Source organism: Prinia subflava, chromosome 10, assembly GCF_021018805.1.
Source record: "Prinia subflava isolate CZ2003 ecotype Zambia chromosome 10, Cam_Psub_1.2, whole genome shotgun sequence".
NCBI lineage: Eukaryota > Metazoa > Chordata > Aves > Passeriformes > Cisticolidae > Prinia > Prinia subflava.
The window spans coordinates 19,470,112-19,482,276 of record NC_086256.1 but is presented as its reverse complement, the minus strand read 5'-3'; the positions used below and the strand labels follow the sequence as shown (position 1 = coordinate 19,482,276).

Here is a 12,165-nt window from a genome sequence, read left to right as displayed (position 1 = left end):
CAGTTGTATGCATTTGGAAAATATCTATAGCTATGAGATGCCTTCAAATATGCAAAAGAACATGATAAAATTTTGGTGGTTGATCACACAGAAAAAATAGTAAATTGTAAATAATAACCTGCTGGGTTAATTATATTTGCACAAGTAATTTGGAAAACAGATTCATAAAAAAGAATCTGCTGTCAGATCTTTCAGTCTATTAAAATGTAAACCATGCACTGGCTTCTAATTTGAGTTTGGTAGTGTTCTCTGGTTAAAGCTGCAGAGAAGGTCATCCTGAGCTTCGCCTTTCAGAGGGTGTTCACAATGAGCTATGGATCAGACTCCTTTGAGCTGAGGGACAGAATGTATACAGCAAATAGTCAAAACACTTTGTACACTTGTGTGTGTATGTATAAAAGAAAGAAATAAAAGGAGACATTTCAAATTTTATCTATGAAATAATTGGCGCACCATCTCCTATAAACTGATTTGATAAGAACATGATGAAGTAGTTTTAAAAACATAAATTACAGTCAAATTATTTTTGGGTTTTTTTAATAGGTGGCATCGAGTAGCTATCAGTGTGGAGAAAAAGAGTGTTACAATGATTGTTGACTGTAACAAAAAAGCTACAAAACCACTTGACAGAAGTGACAAAACAGTTGTGGACACCAATGGCATCACTGTGTTTGGAACCAGAATTCTGGATGAAGAAGTTTTTGAGGTACAAATCAATAATGAACAAATGGAATTGAGTTATTTTGTATTGAGTGAGGTGCTTAATGCAAACCAGAATAATCTTTTAAGTCAAATGCTGGTATAATGTAGAAACTTTTTTTATAGAACCTGTTAGGACAGGCTGAAATAAAAGAGAAGTAAAACAGGAAAGAGTATTGTTGGAAGATTTGGTGCATTTTTCTGTCCTTTTTGTTGCATCTGGAAGGGAGTTGCTTTTTTTGTCTTTCTGCCTAATATTGAGATACCTGAGATATTTGGGAGAATTAATCAGGAAAATTTTGTAGTATGAGACTGAATCATTGTCTTTCTGTCTCTCTTAAACATTTGCAGATATATGTGTGCTAACAGTATTTGAGAGCAGGGGAGAAGGACCTGGAAAGTTTTCTGTGTAATATGAATCTGTTATAGTGTTTATCCCACTTATTACTCTTTCCAGTAAATGGAACATACTTTGGCAATAAGGACATATATGTTTCCATCATTTACTGGCCAAGAAGTACATATAGGAAGGGTAAAATGCGTTTAAGGAAGTAAGTAAATGCCAATCATGAGGCCTTTCTGGGTAGAATGCTTATGTCAATAATTATTTTTACAGAATAATTATGAAGCTTCTTAGATACACACTGAGTTTCTTTTATAACATTGTTATAATATACATATACATATGCATATACACATACACATGCGTATACATATACATGTACATATACATATACATGTACATATACATATACATATAAATGTACATATACATATACATATACATATACATGTACATGTACATATACATATACATATAAATGTACATGTACATATACATATACATATGGTTAAAATTTAAAAAATTAAATTAAAAATTAAAAATAAGAAATTACAGATTGGTAGTTATTTCATCTACAGAACATCTGTGCTCTATAAATGTCCACAGTTTTAATTCCAGTTTTAAGCAGAACATATGCTTGAGAAGCCGCATAGGTAGAAAGAGGAGAAATAGGAATTTTGGGTGTAACATTGTGGCATTGTTATCTTTGTTTTCCATGGACATGATGAATTCGAGGGCTTTTGAATATGGAAGTTTCTGGGGTGATTTAGTGGATCAACCAGTATGATATATTTAGTGTTTTCAGATTAATTCACCTGTAGTCCCCAGTACAGTTTGCACATCTGAGGAACATTAATTTCTGTTTGAAGGTGATTTCCATAGTTGCCTCTATCTGGGATGTGACAAGGATTTTTTTTTTGTTTGTTTCCCAATGGGACAATTACTTTAAGTTTTCATTTATAGTTCTTTCTAAGGTGAGAAACCAGCTTCCCAAATATTTGTGTTTGACAATAAACTCAAAAATGTGTGCAATGTGAACATGCATAAGTAAAAAAGAATTCAGAGGAAAAAAAAGTAAATAAACTAATTTCTTTCTTTAGTGTTTTCCATGTGATTTTAGATTATAATAGAAGCAAAAGCAGCAGGGTCTGTCATGTTCTTGCAAAGTTTGCATTTTAAAAGTTGTCAAGCAAGGAAATGCACAATAGCTAAACATCGATGTTTGGTTTGTTTAACTCAGTCCAGTTGCTACATAAAAATATCTGCCTGAAGTTTCAGGGATGCTGAAATTATCATACATACCTGTTTGGAAATATTTTTTATGATATGTGCATAAAGGAGATATTTATTTTATCATGTACCTTAAAAGATGGGAAGAGATGTGATAGAACACAATTATTTTTTGGTAAGCAACTGTTGCAAGAGTCAGTAAAGTTGGATGAAGACATAATTTAGCAAATTGAAATTAGCACTTAAATCAGAATTACCAGATTAATTGAAGAAACTCAAAAATAGCCCTGCATTTTTCTTGAAGTCAAACTTGTGTGAAGTCAAACTTGTGTGAAGTCAAAATGAACACAAGGATATAACTTTACAGAATTTGCTAGAATGAGTTAAAATTGCTTTTCTCTGAGGATGTTGTCACTTGCGGAAGGAGGGAAAAGGAAAGTAATGGTAGTTGGTTCTCTGCCAGATTTTTTTTTCTGAAATCTGGTACACTGACATGGCAAGTCAGTGCTTCAATTCCAGCTGAGACCCACTAAGAAGGAGGCATTGGGCTCACAAAAGAAATTGTGAAGCTGTCTGTAAGGTCAGTTTAGAGGCTGAATCTTAAGATTCAGTGCTGAGAACAGCAACATTTCTACCTTTTTAGCCTCACTGTACATTTCTGAATTTCTTCAGTGATGAGGTTTTCTTACTCAACTGAGTGCACCTCTCTTCTTTGTTTTCATTCAGAGAAATCAGTTACTGTCTTGTAAGGCTGTTCTTGAAATTGATGGGGGTTTAGATTTAGTCTCAAGTCTTACTTAAATTAGAAGCTTGCAATCCTTTGGGGATAGGTTTCTGCTTTCTTTGTTACTGTACAACCACCATGGAATAATTTATACCTATGTTCAATTATCTGAATCTGTAGGTAAAAATGTGCAGGCTGAAATTGGAATCTACCTCAAAGTTTAAACAAAATACTGGGCCGTATACATATTTAATGGATCACAGAATCACAGAATACCCTGAGCTGGAAGGGACCCAAGAGGATGATTGAGTCCAGCTCCTGGCCCTGCACAGAACTCCCCAGGAATCACACCCTGTGCCTGAGGGCATTGTCCAAATGCTGCTTGAGCTCTGCCAGGCTGGTGCTGTGCCCACTGCCCTGGGAGGCCTGTTCCAGTGCCCAACCATCCTCTGGGTGAAGAACCTTTTCTGATATCCAACCTAAACCTCCCCTGGCACAGCTCCATCCTGTTCCCTTGGGTGCCGTCACTGCTCACCACAGAGAAGAGATGAGCATCTGCCCCTCACAAGGAAACTGCAGACTGCAGTGAGGTCTCCCCTCTGTCTCCTCTTCTCTAGGGTGAACAAGACAAGTGACCTCTGTCCTAAGTCTGGCCAAACAAAACATAATCTAGTTCATTTTGAGTTTGTCTACTGTTTTTCTATTCTCTAAACAGCATTATTCTTGTTTTATTAACAAGAATTTACCCATCCCTTAGTTCCTGCTGCTACAATTCCTGAAGTTTGGTGCTGTTTCCTGAACTCTATCCCTGCTTGCAAGTGTCATGATTGTGTGTTAAATGTTCAGTTTTTCTTATTCATGGCAGCTCAGAGTGACATTTGATGATTTCATGGGTGTCCTTGTTAGTATTTTTGTGTTATGAACCCTGCTGTATCTCGAGACCACTATAGTCACTGAAGATACACATAACACAATGTGTCTTATTCTGTGGGCAGGAAATTCCAGAAGTTATCTAGTCATGACATTAGATTTCACTGTTTAAGACTTAAAACTGTTTACTACAGACTTCTTATATGAAGACCTTTTGCTCAGAGTGTCAGAAGGATTAATATTGTATCCATGCATCACAGAGGTCATCTTATCTTGGGTAATAATGATATTTTTACTCATAATAAGCCAATGATTTGGTCATAGGAGCAATGGAGCACTCTTCAGTCTCCTGAAACTGAACGGAAATTTAAAATGTGAAAATAATAACCTGTAGATACATACAATGAACTCTTAGACTTCAGTGACCTACAAATTGAAGATGATACTGTTTCTTTTTGGCCTTGAACCAATGTGTGCAGCAGAACATAACTGCACCAAACCCTGTTGCATCTCTAAGGTAACTCACTCCCATTGAAAGCAGGTGTACACAATGAGTCCAAAACATGTATTACTACATTATTCTGCACCCTCACAACTTGATTGTATCTTTTGAAAAAGGAATTACTCTTTCAGTCGTATTGCTCTAACATAGTTGCATGGATCATTCATTTAGAAGCTTCAGAATAAATATTGTTCTTGTGAGGAATGTTTCATGCTTACTTTAAAACAATATTACATCCCAGTGGCTCAAATATTCTTCTTTTTTTTTAAATTGTGTTAAGTTTGTAATCCAAGATTTAACTAAACTAAATTCTTGGCCATTTCCTCTTAGTTTTGTTCTTAATGTTAACCTCTGTTTTCTAGGCAGTTGTTCTCTCTTTGTTTTGCTTCTGGCAGTCTGACTGTTACTAACACGATATGTTATAACACACTGGCAAATTTTAAGTGCATATGTTTTAATCAGTGTGACATGACCTCATGACATAACTTCCCTGTGATTGTCAATAATTTCTGAATAAGTAAGCATACTGGGTGTCTAGAGATCTGGTAGATCACTGAAAGAAAGGGCTGATTAGTGTCCTGAGAACATAAAAAATAGCTGCCAAATATGCTGATTTTGTATATCCAAAACACAAAATATTCTTTGGTAATTTTGACTACTGGTGCAAAAGATAAGAGGCATTTTTTTAGTGGTGCTGTCAGAAAGATTCTGGTTTAACTGTAAAAGCAAGAAAAAATTATCTAAAGTGTTTTCTAAATCTAGTGGGCAGTTCTGTGTTTTATATGAGAAAATTCCAATTTGGAGTTGCCTGCTGCTCATTCCTGAATAAAAATGCTAATCTGAGATTTTATGACATTGTGCTTTGTTAATATGGAAATCAATATGATGTTGAAAACAAGATAGTGAATTCAGCAAGCACTAAGCATCAGGTGCATAAAAATGATGAGAAGCAAATTTTAAACCATGAATCCATCTTAAAATAATAAAGTTATGCTGTCTAGAAACTGTATTATTATTAACTGCCAAATTATGAGACCCTCATTTACACTGCTAAGCCCTTGCTCACTGAAGTGAATCTTTTGATATCAGTGGGACTAATTTGTAAATGCTTGTTTTTGAAAGACTGTCACAACATTCCTCAAACTTTTTTATGTGTCTTTTGAAATTAATGTCTTCTGTGTTTCCAAATACATATTGCAAGAACAGCTGGTTTTTAAGTGCTTGGTGCAAAGAAGAGAATTCCCAAAATGCAAACCGAAAAAAAAAAAAAAAAAAAAAAAAAAAAAAAAAAAAAAAAAAAAGAAGAAAAGAAAAAAAACCCCAGTGAGATACTGGTACATGGCACCTAGTAAAGGAATTTTGAGTTGTATCCATTGAAATATGTTTGTAGCTTAAATGTTTTATAAATAATAGAGATCTTTTTATTCTTTGCCAGCTTTAAGGATTTGTCACTCCTCATTTAATAATGTTAGTGTGAACAATACAAGTTTTTTATAAGAATTTTATAATAACTTCATACCTAACAGAGTCTTTATGCAGATACTTCCCTATAGACACCTTTTTTTCCCTTTAAAACTCCACACATCAAACCAATACTATACTTTTTAGGCACTTTGCTGTAAATGAGTATAACAAGACAAAACGTGATGTATAAGTCTCACTGAAAGCTAATGAAAGCTTGAACAGCACAGAGTTTATGGATTAAATCCTTGCAATAATACTTGTTAATAAAGGGTGTAGATTTTGATACTAGGCATTAATCTGTTGTCATAAAAAATCAATAAATCACTTGTGTACAGCATGGGATTCCTATTTAAAGGAATAGGAATAGCTGAGTGAGCAGCTGGAGATAGACTGAGTGCCCTGAGTGCCCTAGCAGCAATGTGTTAGCCTGCAGTTGGGGACCTGCCCCTCACATATCTGTGGGCATGGGAAGCCCCAAGTGGAAGTGCAGACTAGAGTAGAATGAGTAGAACTTTGCTGACTGCTCAGATTTGCTGTACAGCTGAAGTAGAACACAGCAGCCAGCCCAAAGTGCCCCTCCAAAATGGAGTGTGAAAGAGATGTGCTCAGTATCCTCTGCTTCACACTGCCCTGTGGAGCTGCACCACCAGCTCACGGAGACACTGCCAAAATTATTCCCACTATAGTGAGGTAGTAATTGCTGCTGACCACCAATGGTCTGTCAGACTAAAAAGAATTGTTTAACGTTCCAGGCAAAAATACTTAGAATCAGCCTTTTAGATATCAACACCAGAGTAAGAGGCCTACTTGACCACTGAGGAGTAAAAAGAAAACCAACACGAAAAAAAATGTAAAGCAAAGCAGACATTTTCATTTCAGAAGCACTTAATAAAAAACCAAGATTTCTTACAAAAACTTTCTATTTGGCTTGTTTTGCTTTATTCTTTTTTTAACTCTAAGAATGGTGATCTGCTATTTACTATTTTTTATAGTATTTCCAAACTTATGTTCAATGAACAAAGGTAAATTCAGTTTCCCTTTCTTATTTCTGAGAGCAGGAGGGGGAGAGAAGAAGAAGACAAAGTTTTGTTAATTCATTGGAATTCAAATTCACTTTCAAGGAATGTTCCCAAGAAACAAAGGAATGGTCATTTAACGAAACTTTTTGTAATTACATTTAAAATTAACAACCTGGGATCAAAGAATGCTGCATGCTGCACCAGCTTCAAAAGATTTAACAGACAGGACTTATTAACACATCATTTATTATTGTGTCTAATACATTTCAGTTTTAAACAACAGATGTAAATAAGATTTTGAAGATAGATGAAAATGTAAGAGATTTGTAGATCTTTTATCTAGAAAATGGGATGTCCTTGGGCACACGTGGGTGCCTGTGTCTATGTACACTTGCTGTTGCACAGGCATTGTAGTAAAATCTAATCTCTCAGCCAAGAATTGCAGTTGACTCTGTGAACAGCTATGTTTTGAAGGTCAAAAATTATAATTGGCACACCAACCTATTTCTTAACCAAGCTGAATTTGTTCTATAAGCATGGTGTTCAAAGAATCAAGAAGACATTTATTTCTGTGGAAACTTTGACCTGTACAGTATTCTGTTTTCACAGTTTATTGCTTTTACAGTGCTTCAGTCTGGCAGGCTCTAAATATCTTTCTCCAGCTATATTATGCAATGGGCCTGGGTTATGGAATATTATATTAAAAGGTCCTGGAATTCCTCAATCCCTCAAATCTTTGCAGCAAGATTAAATGAATTCTGCAGCAGGTTTTTCTAAAATCTATAGTAATAATATCCATTCTGTCTAGACTTTTGTTGTTTGGAGTCTATAGCTGTACTGTCACATAACTAATTAGAGAAAGATGGCACAAATGCCCAGGTTAGGGTATTTGTGCTGATTTCTGCTGATCTACTGAAAAATGCACTTTGTAATTTTTAGCCATAATATTAAAATGAAAGATATTGAGTTTGTTCTTCTGAGTTGCTTTAGAGCCCAGCACTGGTTCTAGTCTGCTTTTATCACCACTTATGTAAACATCTTTTAAGTCTAATTATCCATATAAGCACATAAGTACTAATTTTATCCAGTGTGAATCAGGAAGATGCATTTTTCTAATTCTAATCTTAATACACTAGTTGTAAAAAGTGTTTTTGAACCTCTAATATATAAATTAGTCATTTAAGTATATGCTGGGGTGATTTTTTTGTTTGGTTGGTTTTTGGTTTTTCCCCTGCAGATCTTCTTAAGTAATGCTTCCCTGCTATTCCCTGGACACAATAACTTTCACCTAGTAGGGTTGTTGTTTCATTAAGATTCTTGTAAAAGAGATATACCAAAATCCTCCTCTGAGCTGTTTGAGTTTCTTGTAGAACTAGAGAACAACTAGACCATTAAAATTTTACACACTGTAAGAAAACATTAATTTCTGGACTGATTTCTTCCTACAGTGTGCCTACAGCCTTCTATGAATTCATACTTTTGCCTTTTTAACAATGTGACCATTGATAGTAGAGGTGTCTTTTTGTCAATGATAGGAACTTTTAGATAATAGATAGACTATAAATGGACTACTTTATGGTTGTAATTCTCTAATGCACCATATTTAGAAAGCATTAGTAAGATTGCCTAGTTAGAAGGAGAAGAGAATGTTTCAAGAAGACAGGTAATATCTAAAACTTTTTATGAAGTCAATTAAGGTAATAAGCAGCCATTAGCATGTACTGATATAGCAATAAAAATAATTAGTTCCTTACTAGTCAGGCTTTTGATGATTTACATCATTAAGAAAAACTGGAAATTTTCTTTGTTCCTATTTCTGCTGTGGAATCTAAGGAAGACACCAAAAATTTGGAATCACATGTAGCAATTATTACCATGAGGCTAACTACAGCAATAATCACATGAAGATGTAGCCAAAATTGGAAAGGGAACGTGTTAGTTTACTGCTTTCCTGCAAATTTGGTCTCTATTTCCTTTGTTTGTTTTTCAATGCTGCATTTTTCTAGTGTCGCACTGTTTTCGTATCAAAGCTATTTTTCCATGCAGGTACCCCACCTTGTGCATTATTGCTTTGAGTTTTTCAGCAAGTCCTGGGGTGTACATACACATAAATTTTCTTATTCCAGGATGTGGAATGTCTGTGAGATTCAGAGAGGAATGTTCAATGAGTGAATTCAGCACATATTCTCATTCTTGGCTGGGCTGTTCCTTGTAGTGGAACTGTTGATGTGAGTGAATGTGTGTGCAGTTGCTCCAGCAGGCAGGAGTTCTACTGATTTGAGCATATTCTCTTCCTAGCTCTCTAGCCTGGTTCTCCACATTTGCTCTGGCATGCAACAAAGAAGTGAATAGCTCCTTAATCATAACAACTCCTTTTAGTACTCTTGGAGAATTCTGCAAAGAAAAACTGATTTGGTGGAGTACTTCTTAGAAGGAATCCTTCTGTACCATGTTTTCACACTAGGCAAAATTGTTGGACAAGATATTTTATGATTCTCAGGCAGCTTTTATCATACAACCATAAGGCTGATTCTATATCCCTGAAATAGAGAGGAATGAAAATGTTCATAAACTTTAACTATTTTTATCCCATATTGCAATGAATTATTTACCTGTGCATTGCCTCTGTGAGTTATGTGTTGGCTTTGAAAACAACTTAGTGCCCTTTTCTGTAAAGAATTCATAATCCAAACTAAATATTAAGATTTAAAATCAGGCCACTTTACTTCCAAAGTACTTGTATGGTTAATGTTAAATAGAACACTTTCTAGATGTTCACCACAACTGCTGGGCACTGAGATGGAGCTCTCATCTTTCTTATCCCTAATCAGCAAGTTATATTAAATATCTGACAAACCACTGTTGAAAATACATTGTTTTAAGTGTTATCCAGGATAAAAAAAAAATATTACAAGGAAGTAGGTTATAATTCTCAAAGGTGAAGTAGCCTTTTAGAGCTTTTTGGGGCAAGTTAAGCATGCACTTTGTTCCAAGGATTAATATGGAAAAGTGGCTGTGTGTGTCTGCCTGATTCCTCACCTCACGTTCCCTGTGTCTGCCTTCTGCTGCTGTCCCACTTACCTCCAGCACCAAAGCGTGGTGGACAACTGGCTCAGCAGAGACACGAAAGGCTTTACTTCTATAACATGCTAGATACCAACTTCCAACTTTGAAATTGCCTGAGCAATATTTGCCAACAGATGCAGTCATGAAATTTTCGTAGAGAAGGAAGAACTAGTCTATAGATAGTAGCCTTTGGTACTTCCTTTTTTTCTCTATGCACTTTTCAGGGTACTTTAAGGATGCTCAAGTGTATTTGTACATTTTAATCTATTTTTCTTTCTTCTCCTCCAATTTTGGTCTCTCTCTTGCTTTCATCACTCTACCCTGGAAGACTTCCTTTTTCCCTGAAATTTTTATATAAGAAAAATTACATGACATATGCATATATGTTTAGATACCTCAGTATTTTTTTACGGGTCAGCTATTGGAATCCATAATTCAAAGCTCTCAGGACTTGTGCAGGTAGATCTTTACATGCCTCATTTATGACTCCAGGTCATGAAATATGACCAGATTATTTTTAGTTTATTTAAAAGGCGCTTTATAAAACTCTATTTTGGTCTCATGAAGTCAAGCAGTTACAATCAAAGAATGTGTTTATAAAGCCTGAAGCAATTCTGTGAAAAATGTTCAAAGAGAAAGAGTGTAGATTTTTCCAACAAATACCTTAGTATGGTAACTAAATCACAATAATGAAATCTGCAGTTATGCGTGTGGAACTTCATGAGCTGATATGATTGACCTGGAAAGGAAAGCTCTTGGATTATTCTTACAGTACAGCCAATACTTCACAGAACAAAATACTCAGAGAAACAATTTAATTAGCAAAGACAGAAAATTAAAACAAAAAGTAGAAAGGGAAAATGAATAATTTACTGGAAATATTTTTATAGCGCATCTTGAAGGAAAACCAGGGAAATTCACATTTGGGATTTCAAATGTAAAATCTATTGGTTCTTCAATAAAATTCTCACACATGAATATCCAGTAGCAATTTATGCATTCTGTAAAAATTTAAGTATTCTGTGCAGGATTTCTGAGGGCCTCCATCTATGTGGAGCCATGACAGGCAGACAGGCGGGGCTGGGAAATACAGTCAATGGATCAGGAACAGCTTTAACCAATTTAGGAACATTTACGCCAAGTGGTAACTGCATACTGAGTGCTTCTTGCAAACACACAATCCAGCAGAACTCGGTGCCAAAATTCCATGGCATTCAAGACCAGCAGAAAGCTCCAGAGTACTGGCTGTATTCCTGGACCTGTGTTCTCGTAGGCTCTCCGACTAAACAGTAGTTTCAGGAGCTGTTTGGGCACGGCTCCCGCTGGCTGGCACTCTGCAGACACGGAGATCTGTCCAGGCACCTCAGACAGCCAGGAATGCTCAGGGCCAAAGAGCAAGACCATGACTTGAGCTCAGCAGGGTGAGGACAGAGGTCCTACACCTCCAGCTCTAGGCTGCTCAAAAGGGTCACTTGCCTCTTTTGTCTTACAGTTGCTTATTCTCTCTCATTTTTTCCTCTGCCTCACTTGGTTTTAATGAGGTTGGTGAAAGAGAAAAGGCAGAGCACTTTGGAAACACTTTGCTGGAGACAGAGGATGCATAGCCCAGGCTGACAGTGACTGTATAAAACCTCTCAAAGCACTCCAGCTCTTGAGGGAGCCATGGAAGAAATCGAAGGGGAAAATTTTCTGTATGTGTAGTAGGTTTTGTAATGCTTCCTGTCCAAATCAGGAAGCATTAATGAATTAAGGAAAATAAAGGAGACAGTCCAGAACTGCTGACAGAGAAACAAACTGCTGCATTTGTAGTATTTATGGAAGCTTAGAAAAAAATATTCTAAATAATAATCTAAATCTAAATTAACCTGAGATAATAATAATCTAAATCTAAATTAACCTGAGACACGCATGAATCTATAAAAATTAAGTGGGCTTAGAGTACTGTAAAAAGCAGACTTGTAAATATAGCCATTAAGTGCTATGAAATTATTTCCTACTTTATGACTGAAAAATTAGTAAAAAACTTGTATAACTAGTAAAATTGCAGATTATTGTTTGATTTCATTTTTTCAGTTTGAGGAAATTTTTCTTATGTCTCTGTTTTTTCGATTTGAAAGGAAAGAATGTTGCAATTATTATTTACTATTTTAAAATATTCTCTAGTTTTCCTAATTTGTTATAGGTTACTGTTATGATAGGTGTAAAGTGATTCTGGAAATACTGACAGAATTGTGAATTTTCCCACCTG

General features: G+C 35.6%; 1 protein-coding gene across 4 annotated transcripts in view; it reads left to right on the top strand.

The window, feature by feature from the left end:
- The window catches only part of COL11A1 (collagen type XI alpha 1 chain), a 131,741-nt gene that overhangs the window by 21,297 nt on the left and 98,279 nt on the right, over positions 1 to 12,165 (top strand). For all 4 annotated transcript variants that reach the window (XM_063407633.1, XM_063407634.1, XM_063407632.1 and 1 more), the window contains exon 4: positions 544 to 706. In XM_063407633.1, coding sequence (XP_063263703.1) covers positions 544 to 706 — 163 coding nt within the window. The remainder of the gene's footprint in view (positions 1 to 543; positions 707 to 12,165) is intronic.